Source organism: Giraffa tippelskirchi, chromosome 8 (genome assembly GCF_054371585.1).
Source record: "Giraffa tippelskirchi isolate mGirTip1 chromosome 8, T2T-mGirTip1v1.2.pri, whole genome shotgun sequence".
Taxonomy (NCBI): Eukaryota; Metazoa; Chordata; class Mammalia; order Artiodactyla; family Giraffidae; genus Giraffa; species Giraffa tippelskirchi.
The window spans coordinates 5,384,229-5,402,751 of record NC_137282.1 but is presented as its reverse complement, the minus strand read 5'-3'; the positions used below and the strand labels follow the sequence as shown (position 1 = coordinate 5,402,751).

Sequence of the window (18,523 nt, the reverse complement as noted above, 5' to 3'; positions counted from 1 at the left end):
GTGGGGGCGAGAGGGCACCTGAGGTATGAGGCAGAGGGGACCTGAGGTGAGGGGCAGAGGGGCCCCAGTGAAGGCCCCCCCCCACCCCCGGCCCCTGGTGCGCTGTGTGTTGGCATGAAGTCTGAAAAGGAGATTCCATCTCAGCTTCAAGGCTCTAGATTTCACCTGACCTGATTTTGGAGACGTTAGTTGTGAATGTAGTGTTTTAAGTCATGGCAGTTTCAATGCTCTTCTTATGAAAGTGAAAGGCGCTCAGTCGTGTCCGATTCTTTGCGACCCCACGGACTATCCAGTCCATGGAATTCTCCAGGCCAGAATACTGGAGTGGGTAGCCGTTCCCTTCTCCAGGGGATCTTCCCTACCCAGGGATCGAACCCAGGTCTCCCTCATCCGTTGGTGGATTCTTTACTAGCTGAGCCACCAGGGAAGCCAAAGAATACTGGAGTGGATTGCCATTCCCTTCTCCAGGGAATCTTCCCGACTCAGGGTCGAACCGGGGTCTCCTGCTTTGCAGGCGGAGTCTTTACCAGCTGAACCACCAGGGAAGCTCTTCATACAGGTTACCTTAATGACTTTTAAAGTGAATCAAAGGAACAACACGTGGAGCCCTTGTCCCGAGCCAGGTGCTCTGAGGGTTGCAGTGTGCACAGCGGCACGATTGTGACCTATGTGGAGGCTGTCTCCCTCCTCTGTGACATCTTCTCGGCTCGCCTTCCTACCCCAGAAGGTCGAGCAGCTCTTCAGAGCGCAAGGCTGATGCCGGAGGACTCTGTCCTGAGTGAACCCCGAGGCAGAGTTCTCCAGAGCCCATCCGCCACCGGGACCTCCCACCTGAGGAGCCACCCAGCTGTTCAAACCCCGTTATTCGAAACAGGGAGTTGGCCTTACAATGAGGATTCACTTCTGCTTTCAACCCAGTGAAACCACAGATGCTGAGATCAAGGTGTTGTGAGGAACGAAATCCTTTTGCATCACAGTCATTGCTATGAATGTTTACCAGACTCACAGACGAAACTTGGCGTACTGTTCATGCATGTTATAGTCTTTACCGTGGCTTATGTTTTCTATCTTAAAAAATGTTTGTCTAAAAAAAGAAATTAGAAGTTGAACTCCTGTAAGTGGAGATGGTGTGAAAAACGACCTGTTCTAGTTTGTCTTAAGTAGTAATATTAGTTCCCTGCTTTCGTACTCTTACAGTTAAAACTCCTTTGGTCTTGGTGGGGGCGGGGGACCCACGTTTTCTTCCCCTTCCAAGCTAGTAACAACTAGCTTACTTGTTAACAGGAAAGCCCCAGACTTCTTGAGCCCTTAGCCTTTCTGCACTACAGATATGCTAGAGAACAGAAGAGACCACAGTTCTCTGTTTGTTTTGATGCTTTAGGAAATCCATTAGTCTTAGAGATAAGGGGGGGTGTTGTCTTGATATCCCTTACAACTACCTCAGGGTAGTTATTTTTTAGTATTTTATAGGGTGAATGATGAAATGAGAATTTCATTTGCAGTTTGTTTTTAAATAGCAGTATTTGTCACTACACACAGGTGAAAATGATACTTTGGGTTAAGTTTTAAATTTCTGCTTCAGATGATGCTTATTCTGTTACCCAACTAAGAGTCATAAAGTTCGTGAAATTATAGAATGAAGTATATGCTAATTTGCATGCACAGTATACCATGGGTTAGAACCATTTTTTTCAGTTCACTAACTTCTAGATAAAAATCCGCAGTCCTCAGTATCTACCTTTCAAGAATCTGTAATAGTTTTACTGACATTCCACATGGGCTCCCTAGAAAATTTGCTTCATTCATTCTTTAAAAAACATATTTTATTTCCCACTAATTTCCTTTGCAAACTGCACAGTTACTTGTTATGAACTGCTCTGGGTATGATTGGGAAGGGCTATGAATGGAAAATGGTTTCTTTCTTCAAAGAAAAGAATGTCTAGAAGAAAGACACAGATACAGAAAATAGCCATAGCATACTATCTGGAGGACAATTCGAGGACAATGTTTAAATGCTTACATATTTCTATAAGAGGAGATAGCAGGGACCTGATGTGGAAAGGTTTTGAGAAGAAAGGTTTATGTGATAGGCGACAGAAAACACTTGTAGTTTATAGACTCAAAGCATAATGAGAGATTCGTGTAGAATGATGATGTAAGAAGACATGGGCATGGGTTTCACGTCTAAAGTTGTTGCAGCCAGCATGTGCGTAACTGGATGAATGGAGAGAGAACTGTAGGCAGGGGCTGGCAATCCTTGAATGACTGAGTGCCAGGGGTACAGCTGATAACGGGAGGAGACAGAACGTCTGCAATAACTTCAGATTTCTCATCTGAGTTACCACTGACACCTGGAGAAACTGAGCCAGGCAGTTAACGGAGAATGGATGAGTTTGTTGGCATCTGTATGGTGGAGAGTGTTTGTAATCAAACCAGTGAGTGGGTTTAAGTCCCAGTCAGCCGTTTCCTAGGAATGTGATTATAGGTGATTTATGTAAGCTCTGGGTATCAATTTCCTCATGTTTAACAACTTATTGACCAGAGATGTATTAATACATCTTTTGTTGCCCAGATGTTCTTGACCAGAGTGTTTGAGTACTCAACTACATAAATCATTGGCCACCGGTGCTAGTGTCTACAAAAATCCCCTGGTCAATAATGTGTTAACAGGACAGAACAATACTTAAATTATAAAACTGTCGCAGAAGATAGAAATAAATAAAGGACATGGCACACATGTTGTTTGTTTCTCTCATTCAGGTTTTCATGTTAAGCTGAGTTACGTGCACATGTTTCCCATGTTGTCAGCTACAGAGAATGGTAAAGTTAGAGCCAGAGTTGGTTCCCAGATGATTCTAAAGGCAGAGTTGTTCTTGAAATTTCACATGTAGGTCAGAATAACAGTTTTTCAGAAGGACTAAGAAATAGTGTTTCAAATGACCTACAAAAAGACTTCTGTGATCAGTGATAAAAATGCAAGATTATAGAATGCATTCATGTACTAAGTTTCCATTTGTGAGAAGTCTTTCTGGGATTGTGCATTCCAAAGAAGAAGAGGACAAGTAAATTGTTCAGATATACTTAATTCCTAGCATTTCAGAAATTCTAAAGTAGAAACATTTAAGTTTTTCTTTTCTGAGAAAAGGAAAGCTGTGACTCAGTGGGAGGCTTTTTGCTAACATGTCTTAAAATCTTAGAAATGCAGTTGATTATGACTTTTAGGGTGAAAAGCAGGGCTTTTTCCTATTACTCAGTTGTAAATTGTTGTTCAGTTGCTAAGTCAGCAGGCTCCTCTGGCCTCCATTATCCCCCAGAGTTTGCTCAAATGTCAGTGATGCTATCTAACCATCTCATCCTCTGCCGCCCCCTTCTCCTCCTGCCTTCAGTCTTTCCCAGCATCAGGGTCTTTTCCAATGAGTAGGCTCTTTGCATCAGATGGCCAAAGTATTGGAGCTTCAGCATCAGTCTTTCCAATGAATATTCATGGTCAGTTTCCTTTAGGATTGACTGGTTTGATCTTCTTGCAGTTCAAGGGACTGTCAAGAGTCTTCCCCAGCCCTACAAGTTGAAAGCATCGATTCTTTGTCACTCAGCCTTCTTTATGGTCCAACATCCAAACGTGACTACTGGGAAAACCATAGCTTTGACTGTATGGACCTTTATTGTCAAAGAGATGTCACTGCTTTTTAATATACTGGCTAGGTTTGTCATAGCTTTCCTTCCGAGGAGCAAACATCTTTGAATTTCATGGCTGCAGTCACTGTCCACAGTGATTTTGGAGCCCAAGAAAATAAAATCTGTTTCTGTTTCCACTTTTTCTTCTTCTGTCTTCCATGAAGTGATGGGACCAGATGCCATGATCTTAGTTTTTTTTTAATGTTAAATTTCAGGACAGCTTTTTCACTCTCCTCTTTCACCCTCATCAAGAGGCTCTGTAGTTTCTCTTTGTTTTCTGCCATTAGTGGTGTCATCTACAGGTCTGAGGTTATTGATACTTCTCCCAGAAATCTTGATTCCAGCTTGTGAGTCCTCCAGCCCAACATTTCGCATGAAGTTATCTGCATATAAATTAAATAATCAGGGTGACAATATACAGCCTTGACGTACTCCTTTCCCAATTTTGAACTAGTTGATTGTTCCATGTCCACTACTGTTGCTTCTTGAACTGTGTACAGCGGACCACATTTTGTGAGAACTTTTCACTATGACCTGTCTGTCTTGGGTGGCCCTGTATGGCATGACTCAACTTCATTGAGTTATGCAAGATCCGTTGCCGCGTCATGGCTGTGTGATACATGAAGGGGTCAGTTGTAAGTACAAAGACTAATTTTTCTATAGATGAAACAATTTGGTGATACCTGTGGGTAAGACAACTCACAAGACACCAAAATGTGTTCAGAGTGACTGTTGAGTGAGATTCAGGAAATTTTGCTGCCCTTTCAAGCCCCTTCTCTTCAACAGCATCATCCAGCAACCAGAAGAAACCTCAAGCTAAGGTACAAAATAATTGCTAACAAGCAAGATAAATACTGGAAGTCATAGAAGTAATTAATGGTCAGCAGAGATAAGAAGAAAAACATCAAAGAGTTATTAGCACAAAAAATTTGAGAAAAATCTGCAGAGAATTAACGGAAGATCAGACAAAACTGAAGGTGATCCTTAGGGCTGCTTTAGACGCCACAGGGTAAGGAGAGTAGTAATGAGCTCAAGTAGAGTGCCTGGAAAATCCCATAGACAGAGGAGCCTGGTAGGCTACAGTCCATGGGGTCGCTAAGAGTCAGACATGACTGAGCGACTTCACTTTCACTTTTCCCTTTCAGGCACTGAAGAAGGAAATGGCAACCCACTCCAGTGTTCTTGCCTGGAGAATCCCAGGGACGGCGGAGCCTGGTGGGCTGCCGTCTATGGGGTTGCACAGAGTTGGACACGACTGAAGCGACTTAGCAGCAGAGTGGCTGCACAAGGCTTAAACTGTGAAGCTAGATGTCTAGGCGTGTGTGTGTGTGTGTGTGTGTGGTGCTTTTCCAAAGGCAGGAAATGGGAGCTGATGGATTTGAGATCTGAAGGTCCTGGAGCCAAGTTCTCTAAGCCTTTGAGGGCTTCAGAGGTTGACTTTCACATCAGTCTATACTCACAACTATGGCTGGTCTGCTCAACACATTTTAAAAGAGGAAGATAGGATTTGGGTAACTGAATGTTATTGCCATCTTTTTTTGTTTGCAATATGCATTGAATGAGAAAAACAGATGAATAATATGTGAGGTTCATAGATAGTGTACAAAGATAGGAAATTGCCTGTTAGATGCTAGAGAGGAAAATCTAAACTGTACAAAGCCCGTATCAAAGATGCTGCGTCGACAGTTACTCTGAAACACATCAAAATAATAAGCTATATCAGAACAGCTCACGTAAGTTTATAAGAATTTTTAAACACTAGTGGAAAGGGGAAGAAAAATTAGAAAATTAAGCAGAGTAAAAGACTTTGATTATGTAGAAATCTGGGAACTGTTGGGAAAAAGTAGATTAAGAGCTCTGGCACTTTGCACCAGTGGAATGTACCTTCCTGGTGGTACTGCTTTGTTTATCACCCTGTGGGATGTGTTGAGAATCATGAAAAGATGCCTCATTTTATCTGTAACCAGCTTTGATAAAGGTAGGGTTATGCTGTCGTTTAATGTTTACATTGTAAGAAAGAGTAGCACACTTGTGACGTAGTGCAGCAGAGAAGCCAGGGATGCTAAACGTTTTGCTGTGCCCAGGGCAGCCCCCACAACAAAGGCCAAAGGTCAGTATTGCCAAGATTTAGAAACTCTGATCTAATACACAGAATAAAATAGTAAGGCACCTGTCTCTTGTGTTTCTGTCATTTTATGGCAGAAAATGACAGTTATGTGTCATTTTCAGATGACCTGCAGTGAAGAACAGTGCTTTTGTTTTTAATTTCCAATCCTTTGTGGACCTATAACTTTTGTAAAATACACTGAAAATTTCATGACGATGTCAAGTTACTGTAATAAATAATAATTGAATGCTCTCAATTTCTGTATTCCTCATGGATGAATAGCAAAGAGTAGATTAGCACCAATCTGGACACTTTAAAGAACACTATTTTAGAGCTTTTGTCTCTGAATATTCTGTAATAAACTTGTGTAGTTATTGAAATTAAGGAAAAGAGGTTTAAAAAAAAGTTTCACGGAGTGTTTATGACAGTTTAGCAACAGGAGCTGCTCGATGTAAAACAAATGTGAAATTTGTTGAAACTTCCACAATTAAAAATCCCTATTTTGGTTTTGTTTTTATATCACAGTATCTAGAGAACATGTGTAAGTTTAGGACTAAGGTGGCTGGTTATCTGTTAGCATTTGGCCACCCTGCCATTCCAGACCCCAGACTGATGGCCTCAGTACTCCCTCTGTGGACACCTGACTCAGCCACAGAAATCGTAATGTCATGCTGATGGAAGCCACTACCATTGGACTTCCCTGGTGGCTCAAGACGGTTAAGAGTCTGCGTGCAATGCAGGGGACCTGGATTCAATCCCTGGGTCAGGAAGATCCCCTGGAGAAGGGAATGGCAACCCACTCCACTATTCTTGTCTGGAGAATTCTACAGACAGAGGATACAACCCATGCGATCACATAGAGTCGGGCACGACTGAGTGACTAACACCATTTTTAAGGGTGTCACTGTCAGATATGAAACCTACTTACCCTAAATTATGTTCAGAAGGCCTTTTTGAGTATAATACCATGATTGTCTTTAACCTTTTTTTTCTTTTTCTTTTTTTTTTTAACAATCTTTCTGGTTTATCAAGATTACTAAAACTCTCACAGATATTTCATGTGTTGGTCTCACCCCATGTATAATATTCAAAATCTTAATCATTGTAAAAGAAATTCATATCTTCATTTTATATTTTTACCATACTTATTGTGACAAAAATATATCTTGAGCTGAAACAAGACTTGTAGTAAAAACAACCATTGGCCTAGGGAAGGAAGAAAAATCAGAGGACTGTTAAGTTATAACTAGGTTCATGTTTGTCATAAGTAAAGTCTTTGAGGAACTTTGGTTCATTTTTATGTAACTTCTTAGTTTCTTGTATTCATTCATTTCACAACCATTTATTAATTTTTAATAAACTATAAATTATTAACACCATCTACATGTCAGGTGTTATCGTTGATGATTACGATCCGTCAGAACAAAACAGGCAAAACTTTCTGCCCCTGTCTGGAGCTTGCATGAGTTTTTTTTCTTAGCAGCCCCAACGCTCGTAAAGGTCTCTAGTTTTAACAGCACAGAAGTAGAAAGTTGCATGTATTTCCCTCCTGGCAGCATTAATATGTTCAGCTGTGAAGGTAAACAGTGATGTTGTGCTAAGTGTGCCCTGAAGGAAGAATCGCCAGATCAGGGTGTCCTTCTATACCAGCTGTCTGTAAAGTCAGGATCTCTCCTGCCTTGAGGGAATATAGCCAGTATAAAACGTAGAAAGAATGTAAAAACATGGTGAAAATTATAAATTGTTATATATAATCAGACTTTTTTTTTTTTTAAATCAGAAACCCTAATGATGAAAAATATAGATCTATCCGGATTGGAAACACAACTTTTTCTACTCGACTCTTGCCTGTCAGAGGAGCTGTTGAATGTTTATTTGAAATGGGATTTGAAGAGGTAAGTGTGTTCGTGGCTTTCTCTGCAGTTTATGTACAGAGCATTCATTGTAGTGTTGATCAGTGATTTCTAAACAAGATAATATTTTTTAATTGATTCATTCTGGAAAGCTGTGGAACTAGTTATTTCTTCACTTATTCGACATTGAAAAATCACAGTAAATATACTTTAAACTCACAGTAAAATATAACTGCTCTCCCACGGGCAGAATTCTTACTATCTCAGTCCTTTAATCTTGCAACCCAAGGACTAAATTGTGGCTCTCTTTAAACTTCTAGCCAAATCTGCTATGTGAGCACAGAGGAATGGCCTCCAACCCCCTGTCTCCAGGAAGAAATGAAAAGGGTAAAAACAGAAAGGTTGAGTTTAGCTGCCACACGTAAGGATTCTCTCTGTGACGGGAGAGAAGACTCTCAGTGTTTTGTGTTTGTTTTTATTTTTAGGTCAGACAAAAAGTTTGGTGTTTCCATCTTGTGGAGTCTGTGGCATAGTTTAATTTTATGACACAGGAAAGTAGCTGTCCAGATGACGAGTTTTCTGTGTGTATGTCTATGCTTAGCCATTTCTAGTTTATGGAGTACTGAAAGACATCAAACCTGGTTCTAGAGATTGAGTGATCAGTAGCAGTCAGAGCTGGCAAGGTTGTGGCCGCTGTTCAGGATGTACGCTCACTGAGTGGCCCTGGGTGCACTTGCCTCCCCACCTCTCTGCTTCCCTCCCCCCATCTGCTTCAAGCCTTAGGAACCAGTGGTGAAGAGGTAACAGATCCCATCTCACGTGGACCTTGCATTACAATAAGGCAGACAGACGTGAAAACATAGATGAAGTAAAGCTTGAAAAGACATCATAAGCCACTGTAGTTGGGGCAGCCATGTAAGGAAGAGTGGTCAGGGAGGCCCCGGAGATCTCGTTTGAGCTGGGACCTGAGCGAGGAGAAGCAGTTCAGGTCCCTGACGCTCTCAGGTGAGGGCTTTCCAGTCACGGAGATTCGCCCGTGCAGAGGACTGCTAGTAGGTGTAGCTTTGGCACAGAAAGTAGCCCCAGAGGCAGGCAGAGGTGTGGGCGTGGATTTTAGGGAACTGTGGTAAAGACAACTTGGTGACAAGTGGAATGGAAAGCCAGTGAAAGGTTTTAAGCAGGGAAGAATATTTTTAGAGATTGCTCTAGCCATTGTAGAGAGAATATTCTGAATGTTCTGCATGAGGGTGAGGGATAAGCCCAGAGGCCAGTTAGAAAGCTTATTGTTTTCGTCTCTCTGAGAAATGGCAGTGGTTTGTGTGAGTTCTGTGAGGGCGGGCTTTCCGTCTGTGTTGTTCCCTGTGCTCTGGCTCCTGGGGAAGGACCAGTACGCATAGGCACTCAGTAAATATTTGCTGGATTAAAGATCGACAGCAACGGAGATGAGGGAGTGGAAGGATCCCGGATTTCTTTTTGGAGCAGAGCCTGTGGGACTTGCTGATGAATTAGATGTGGAGTATGAGGGAAAGGAAGAAGTCAGGGTGACATCTAGGTTTTGGTTTGAGCAACTGCATGGATGGGAGTTCCATTCATTGAGACAGAAAAGTCCTGGAGGGTAGCAGGTGTCAGAGGAGGAAAAACTACTAGCTGTCTTTTGGATAATTGTAACTGGTACACTGTTAAATATTCAAGTAGAGGTATCAGGGAGAGTGAAGAAGGCTATGATGATTTCAAAGGAGAGGGCACTGTCAATTATTGTGTCATCCGTTTGTAGCTGCTCACAGGCATCTGAACATAAAGAAGTTAAAACCATAGACAGGGGAAATTGCTGATTTTGTTCAAGGAAATGCAAATTTTTGAGTCAGATGACAGGAAAATTAAGTAAATGATTCCTCGGTCAGGAAGATCCCCTGGAAAAGGGATAGGCTACCCACTCCAGTATGCTTGGGCTTTCCTGGTGGATCAGCTGATAAAGAATCTGCCTGCGGACAAAGAATTAATTTCCAAAATACACAAGCAGCTCATACAACTCAATACCGGAAAAACAAACCCAATCAAAAAGTGGGGGAAAGACTCAAACAGACATTTCTCCAAAGACAAACAGATGACTAACAAACACATGAAAAGATGCTCAACATTGCTCGTTACTCAGTTCAGTTCAGTTGCTCAGTCGTGTCCGACTCTTTGCAACCCCATGAACTGCAGCACGCCAGGCCTCTCTGTCCATCACCAACTCTCAGAGTCTACCCAAACCCATGTCCATCGAGTCAGTGATGCCATCCAACCATCTCATCCTCTGTCGTCCCCTTCTCCTCCTGCCCCCAATCCTACCCAACATTAGGGTAGGATTTTCCAATGAGTTAACTCTTCGCATGAGGTGGCCAAAGTATTGGAGTTTCAGCTTCAACATCAGTCCTTCCAGTGAACACCCAGGATTGATCTCCTTTAGGATGGTTTGATTGGATCTCCTTGCAGTCCAAGGGACTCTCAAGAGTCTTCTCCAACACCACAGTTCAAAAGCATCAATTCTGTAGCACTCAGCTTTCTTCACCGTCCAACTCTCATATCCATACATGACCACTGGAAAAACCATAGTCTTGATGAGACGGACTTTTGTTGGCAAAGTAACGTCTCTGCTTTTAAATATGCTATCTAGATTGGCCATAACCTTCCTTCCAAGGAGTAAGCGTCTTTTAATTTCATGGCTGCAATCACCATCAGCAGTGATTTTGGAGCCCAAAAAAATAAAGTCTGACACTGTTTCCACTGTTTCCCCATCTATTTTCCATGAAGTGATGGGACCAGATGCCATGTTCTTAGTTTTCTGAACGTTGAGCATGAAGCCAACTTTTTCACTCTCCTCTTTCACTTTCATCAAGAGGCTCTTTAGTTCTTCTTCACTTTCTGCCATAAGGGTGGTGTCATCCGCATATCTGAGGTTATTGATATTTCTCCCAGCAATCTTGATTCCAGCTTGTGTTTCTTCCAGCCCAGCGTTTCTCATGATGTACTCTGCATATAAGTTAAATAAGCAGGGTGACAATATACAGCCTTGACGTACTCCTTTTCCTATTTGGAAAACCACAATGAGATATCACCTCACACCAGTCAGAATGGCCATCATCAAAAAGTCTACAAACAATAAATGCTGAAGAGGGTCTGGAGAAAAGGGAATGCTCTTGCACTGTTGGTGGGAATGTAAACTGATACAGCCACTATGGAAGATGGTATGGAGATTCCTTAAAAAGCAGGAATAAAACCACCATATGACCCAGCAATCCCACTCCTAGGTATATACCCTGAGGAAACCAAAATTGAAAGAGACACATGTACCCCATTGTTCATTGCAGCACTATTTACAATAGTTAGAACATGGAGGCAACCTAGATGTCTATCGACAGATGAATGGATAAAGAACTTGTGGTACATATACACAATGGAATATTAGCCATAAAAAGGAACACATTTGAGTCAGTTCTAATCAGGTGGATGAACCTAGAACCTATTATACAGAGTGAAGTAAATCAGAAAGAGAAAGGTAAATATCGTATATCATATCATAAATTATATGATATAAATATATATAAATCATAAATATCGTAATGCATATATATGGAATCTAGAAAAATGGTAAGAATTTATTTACACAGCAGCAGTGGAGAAATAGACATAGAGAATAGACTTATGGACATGGGGAGAGGGGAAGAGAGGGTGAGATATATGGAAAGAGTAACATGGAAACTTATATTACAATATGTAAAATAGATAGCCAACGGGAATTTGCTGTATGGCTCAGGAAACGCAAACAGGGGTCTGTATCAACCTAGAGGGGTGGGATGGGAAGGGATATGGGAGGGAGGTTCAAAAGGGAGGAGATCTATGTATACCTGTGGCTGATTCATGTTGAGGCTTCACAGAAAGCAGCAAAATTCTGTAAAGCATTTATCCTTCAATAAAAGTAAATTAACTAAAAAAAAAAAAGAATCTGCCTGGGATGTGGGAGACCTGGGCTCGATCCATGGGTTAGGAAGATCCCCCGGAGAATGGAAAGACTACCCACTCCAGTATTCCTGCCTGGAGAATCCCGTGGACTCTGTAGTCATGGGGTTGTAAAGAGTCGGACACGACTGTGACTTTCACTTTCAAGTAAATGACAACTAGAGACTACTGGTTTTTTATTGTTTAAGTTTATTGTTAAAAATTCAGTGGAATCAGATTTATCCTTCACTCAGCAGATATTTGAGTTCCAGGAGAGGTGGCCAGCTGTTGCAGTTGCCTGGGAATGTACTGGTTTTAGCAGTGAAATCCCACACCGCAGACAACCCCTCCACCCCAGGCGGACTTGTTGTAGGTTGGTTATACCAGTACCAGGTGACAAGCCAGGTTGAGACTTGGAGTAGTATTTGACACAAATGGAATCACAATCTCAGAAAAGATTATCATGTTTTCAGACTAATTTATATTTAGAGTTACTGGATGGCTTTGGACTTCACACTTCAGGACCTATAGAAGTAAATGTTTTATCAGTGTTAGTCAGTAGAACTGAAACTGAACTTTGCCTCCAGAAAGAAACTTGGTGGGCTTTGAGGTGCAGTGGGAATCCAAGACCTATCCTGAAATTTTCAGTTGTTCATTAAAATCCTGACACCTTTGGGATCACTTGACTCTGAGACTATACTTTTTTATGAAAATTCTGAGGAGGAGGTGGAGAAAGACTGGGATTCACAGGGTGGGTGACCCATCAGGCCAGCTTAGAGGAGTGGTTCTCACCAGGAGCCGTACTCCCCCCCAGGGAGGAGTGGGCATCATAGTTTTGGTTGTCTGGGTGACTGGACGATGTCACCAGCATTTATTGGGCAGGGACTGGGTTGACTCACACCCAGCAGTGAGAATTGTCTCAGCAAGAATGAGTTGAGAAACACAGATTTTGTCAAATACTGGAATCCTGGTTGGTTTCTTAAAATGTTGTTTGATCTCATGCATTAAGCCTGTAGTTTTGTCCTTTTACAAAAATGAAGTGCTGTTGATTAAACTTGTGGGTACAGACACTTTGTTCGTAATCACACATTCTTTCAGGACTGGTCCTGAGAAGATGGAAGGGGTGGCACCCCCCACCGTATTAGGGAGGCCTCTCTGAGGTGTGGGCCAGGCAGACCACTGCCTGTGGGGCTCCCCTTTGCCTGTCCATGGTGTCATCTGCTTTGCTCTGTGTTGCCCTGCTCACTGTGCGAGATCAGAGGCCTCCTTGTTTGGTTTTAAACCAGGAGTCTGGTTTCTCTTTCCAGACCTTGTCATAGATAGGAGGTGGTTCCTTTCTCATGTTGGAAAATTCATTGTGTTTCAGTTTGTGCCAATCACAGTGTGTGTAATCATCGCAACTGTCGTAATACTTTGCTCTACCCTTCCACCTATTTGTACTGGCTGTGGGATTTGATCTCTGTTCAGTCTGAGATGGAGGTAGTTACAGCGTAGCAATTACGGTTATGTGAATCCTTTCACTGATGGTTATTCAGAACATCAAGCAGGTTATTTAACTTCTCTGAGCTTTCATATTTTCATATGAAAAGTGGGGCTAAACCTAGTACCTACCTTTCAAGGTGGCTATAAGAATTCTTTAGATAATGTATGCACAGTACCTAGAAACACATAAATGCAATAAATGATAGTGATCTTTTTTAATGGCTATTTTGGGTAATATATGGAGATTGCTGGCCTCTCCCAGCTTTTTAAAAAGGATTCACTTGGAATTAATCTTCATGTCATTATTGACTAAGGTCTTGGTCAGCTGATTTCTGTAGATCTGCCATCAGCAGGGAAATATAGTCATTCAACACCTTAAACCTTGATTGAATATATTTTCATTTTACTTTTTGTTTTTGTTTTGGAATTTGCTGACTGTTTTACATTGTGAGCTTTGTTGTAATGTTTATTGTACCTTAGAGCACTCTGTATTATGTGAATTCATTAAATGAGTCACTTCTTAAAGAATTGGATTTTTATTGTTTGTTTGTTTGGATCACCTTTGTATTACTAAATAGCAATCTGTAGTTTTGAAATGACCATCAGGGTGTAATTTTTGTTATCTTGGAAGAATTAGTGGACCCCATAGACTTCTAATCATGCAACTATTCTTAAAGACTTGAGAAGATTCAAAGGTTGTTATATAACTTCTTCATTTTGTGTGACCAGTGATCATTTTGAATGGCCGTATCTATAGTATCATTATCTTGTAGGAAATTTCATGTAGAATAGTTGTATCATATCCTATTACAGAGAAGATAGAAATGTGCTTTTTTTGCAGTCTTTAGGAGGCTTTCTGACTTATTACAGTATTCCTAAAAGATAGAATATTTTTAAAGGTCTTTTGAACCAATAAGATAGGCTAAACATCTGATGCTAAAAAGGAGACGGATTTTCTTAATTTTCTGGTACACCTTTTCCTGTATTTTTTTTTTTTAAGTGCCATAATGGTACAAAGAGAATGATTGTTAAAGTATGATGTATTCTATAGTATTGGCTCCATTTGATATATATTTCCCTAATTTTTTAAACTCCAGGGAGAAACACATCTTATCTTTCCTAAAAAAGCTTCAGTGGAGCAGCTGCAAAAAATCCGTGACCTGATTGCCATGGAGAGAAGTAGCAGATTGGATAGATCAGAGAAGAGCCACAAACCAGAATCCTCCCAGCACCTTGCAGCCAGCTCCCAGCTTCCTACAGCACCATCTTCACACCCTGAGGGGGTGACCCAGCCTCCAGGGAACAGTGAAGGGCAGGCATCCAGACCCCCGTTGGCTTCAATGGTAATGTTACAGTTAACCCTTCCTTGACTTGTTCCTTTCAAAGTGTTGAAACAGCAGAAGCTTTACTTAGATGTCTTCATTTAATAGGAAATTATCCAGCTTACAAAAATCCTTTGTAATAAAGGTCCTTAAGCATTTTACTTATAAATTTTCACTGTCAGAAAAATTGTCATGGTTTTTCTGTAGTACTTTTATCAGTAGCCAACTTAAACTCATGTCCTGTTTTAATTTTGTAAAACACCTTGTCACTTTCCTCAATACAACGGAACCTCACATATAGAGTCAGTTGTTAAATCTATTTTTCTCCAGCTGAATGATTCCAGCCTTTAACCTCACTTCCCTGGTAGTCAGGTGATGGCAGTCATCCCTTAGTGTGGGCTAGGAGTGTCCTAAGCTTGTCTCTGAAAAATAAAGAATAAAGGTGGTAGGGGCCACCAGAGGAAGAGACAGGGTAGAGACTGTTCTTTTATACAATTCCTGATGAGTGGTTTCCCAACTCTTTTTTTTTCAAGAAGACTAACTCTTCTAAAGCATATTCTTTTGTGCCTCAGTTGACTTAGGTTAACCTTTAAGTCTTTATAATATTTTCCCCTCTCATGAGCTTCACAGCTAATATTTATTTATAATAATAAACATAACTTTGTTGATGAATGCTTCCAAGAAGTGGTTACTGTGTAGTATTGAATCAACTGAATCAACTAGTAATGATATTAAGTGGTTGTGGGGGTCAGGTGATAGGGCATGTGTGAAAGCTTAAAAGACTGTGAAGGGCTTAAAGATTTGCCCTTGGTGACAATAATTCCTTCTATAAAGTAACTCAGCTGGTTCATTTAGCACAGAGTTATCATAAGTAACAGAAAAGAGGGACCACCTGTCTCTAGTGGAACAGAATAGTAACCCTAGTCAGTCTGGTCCTTAGAACACTGATTTCCACTCTTTTGTTGGTTGCACATCTTACCAGTGACAGTGTTGAATACATAACCGAATAAGTGTCTCTCTACTCACGAGTCCCGTACTTCTGTGTGTATATGTTAATATACCTTAAACAGGAGTCATGTACAGGATTAAAGCATGTCATTCCCTACACTTGGGGTAACTGGGGTCTTCATCAGTTTTGCAGTTCAGGTTGATACAGGTATAGAAGCATGTTTAACTTCTTTCTTGGTTTTTAGCACCTTATGAGATTTCTAATTAAAGTGTGAAATATATCTTTTAAGATTCCCCACTTTATCTTTTGTTGAATCTCAGTATTACAGTTTAAAATGCACAGTATTGACCAGTCTTAGAGAAAAACATAAAATACAGTAAGATATTTTATTTTACAAAATAGCTCTTTGCTGGACTAGTTAGAATTTCTTTTTTACAAGTGTTCTGGCTCAGAAAATCCATTCAGATTTTCTAAACCTTCTTTAACCTCTTTCCTTTTTTTAAAATTTTTAACTTCAAAATTCAGTTATAGTTTGAGGTCTTTAGAAATCTGCTAATTGCCAGAAAACGTATGGATACTACACTGAAAACAAAATGGCATTCTATTGTCAAAGCAAATGCAGAGTTTAGACGCAGTAAACTTCAAACACATATGCTCTTAGAAGGCTGTTGAATATTTACTCTTATTTCTCTAGTTCCTGGGATATAGTATCTTTTCCTGTGTTTCTTAAGGGAGTTGGGAGAAATTAGGATGGATCTTATATATATATATATATAATTTTATTTATGCATTTTTGTCTGTGCTAGGTCTTTGTTGCTGTGCAGGCCTTCCTCTAGTCGTGGAGCAGGGGCTGCTCACCACAGTGGTTTCTCACGTGGAGCGCGAGCTCTCGGGTGCACAGGCTTCAGTGGTTGTGGCAGGCGGGATCTTCCCAGACCAGGGATCAGACCCGTGTCTCTGGCATTGGCCGGCAGATTCTTTACCACTGAGCTACCAGAAAAGCCCTAGAATGAGTCTTGTTTTTTATAGCCAACTCCTAGTTCTATGGATCACTGAAACACACTGTTCTTAAAAGTATTTTGTTACTTAAGCTCTATCACTGTTAATTGCTATACTACAGAGTTTGATAGTTATGTTCTCCTGCCTTTCTCATTTTGAGTGCAGATATTAACTGAATTAAAATGGACCAAGTCAAACAGCGGGAGAGAGGTTAACAAAGCATTTAACTGCATATAAACTAGACATGTGCTGGGTATTGATGAGCTTCTTAACTAATATTTCTCTGGTTGAAACTATATCAAGTAAAAATTTTGAAATATAAGGCAAGGTGATAGTCACTGATGTAAGATGTAAAATATTGGAATATATTGGTGCTCAATATCAGTAGCTTAGTTAGAAACTTATTTTGTTGCTTTTTCTGGATATTTTATGTAAATAGAATTATACACTGTATATTCTTCTGCCTCAGGCTGCTTTTAATTTGTTTTTGAAGTTGATCCATATTGCAGGCTATATCAGTATTTTGTTCCTGTTTATTGCTGAATAGTATTCTCTGGAGAGCATTTGGGTTTGCCCTGTTTGCCTTGTTAGTGGGCAGTACTGCTGTGAATATCCACAGACCAGGCTTCGTGTGGACATATGTTTTCACTTCTCTTGTGTAAATTCCTAGAAGTGAAGCCCACTGAGTTATATCCCAATTTTTCTGTTTAATGTTTTAAGAAAGTGCACATGGGTTTTCAGAGCTATTACACCATTTACATCCTAACCAGCAGAGTGTGAAGGTTCTAATTTGTCTGTGTTCTCATTGATACTTGTTAAAGTCTTTTTTGGGCTCCCCTGGTGGCTCAATGGTAAAGAATCCACCTGCCAGTGGAGGAGACTTGGGTTTATCTCTGGGTCAGGAAGATCCCTTGGAGTAGGAAATGGTAACCGGCTCCATTTTTCTTGCCTGGGAAATCCCATGGACAGATGTGTGGCATGTTCTTTATCCATTCCTCCATTGATGGACATTTAGGTTGCTTCCATATCTTGGCTATTGTAAATAGTGCTGCAGTGAACACTGGGGTGTTCGTATCTTTTTGAATTATGGTTTTCTTAAGATGTATACCCAAGAGCAAGATTGCTGGATCTTATAGTAGTTCTGTTTTTAGTATTTTAAAGAACCTCTATGCCGTTCTCCTGGAGGAGGAAATGGCAACCCACTCCAGTATTCTTGCCTGGAGAATTCCATGGACAAGGGAGCCTGGTGGGCTACAGCCCACAGGGTCGCAAAGAGTCAGACAGGACTGAGCGACCATCACTCACTCACTCATGCTGTTCTCCATAGTATGTGTACCAATTTACATGCCCACAGACAGGGTAGGAGGGCTCCCTTTTCTCCACACTTGTTCTTTATCGACTTTGATGATGGCTGTTCTGACCAGTGTAAGGTGATACTTCATTTTTAGTTTTGATTTGCATTTATCTAATAATTAGCATTGTTGAGCATGTTTTCATGTGCTGTCTGGATATCTGTATGTTTTCTTTGGAGAAATGTCTATTTAGATCTTGTGCCTATTTTTTAATTGGGTTGTGTGTGGGTTTGTTTCTTTTTTTGAGCTACACGAGCTGTTTGTATATTTTGGAGATTAATCTTTTGTTGGGCTTTTCCTTTACAAATATATTCTCCTGTTCAGTAAATGTCTTTTCATTTTGTTTATGGTTTCCTTTTCTGTGCAAGAGCTTTTAAGTTTAATTAGGTCTCATTTTTTTTAAAATTTTCATGAGTATATGGATCCAAAAAGATATTTGCTATAGTTTATGTCAAAGGATGTTCTGCCTGTTTTCCTCTAAGAGTTTTATAGTATCACTCTTACATTGAGGCCTTTAATCCATTTTGAGTTCATTCTTGTGAATGGTGTTACAAAGTGTTCTTGTTTTATTCTTTTATATGTGGCTCTCCATTTTTCCCAGCACTGCTTATTGAAGAGACTGTCTTTTCATTGTATTTTATCCTGTGGATTTGTTTCTGAGCTTTCTCTCCTGTTCCATTGGTCTATATTTCTGATTTTGTGCCAGTACCATACTGTCTTGATTAGTGTATAGTCAGAAATCAGGGACCTGATTCCTCCAGCTCCATTTTTCTTCCTCAGGATTGCTTTGACTATTTGGGGTCATT

At 40.6% G+C, this 18,523-nt stretch overlaps 1 protein-coding gene and 1 long non-coding RNA gene across 19 annotated transcripts in view; both read left to right on the top strand.

The window, feature by feature from the left end:
- Positions 1-18,523, top strand: part of NGLY1 (N-glycanase 1) — a 57,214-nt gene that overhangs the window by 743 nt on the left and 37,948 nt on the right. For 6 of the 18 annotated variants that reach the window (XM_081521051.1, XM_081521056.1, XM_081521040.1 and 3 more), the window contains exons 2-3: positions 7,563-7,677; positions 14,193-14,438. In XM_081521051.1, the coding sequence (XP_081377177.1) occupies positions 7,563-7,677; positions 14,193-14,438 (361 nt within the window). Of the gene's footprint in view, positions 1-742; positions 944-7,562; positions 7,682-7,955; positions 8,023-14,192; positions 14,439-18,523 lie in introns of those variants that run through there. The other 12 variants (XM_081521041.1, XM_081521039.1, XM_081521055.1 and 9 more) reach the window with 5 other exon arrangements.
- LOC145517843 (uncharacterized) lies at positions 2,077-5,443 on the top strand. Its single transcript, XR_014062380.1, has 2 exons — positions 2,077-4,684; positions 4,821-5,443. It is a non-coding gene; the product is annotated as an uncharacterized LOC145517843 (long non-coding RNA).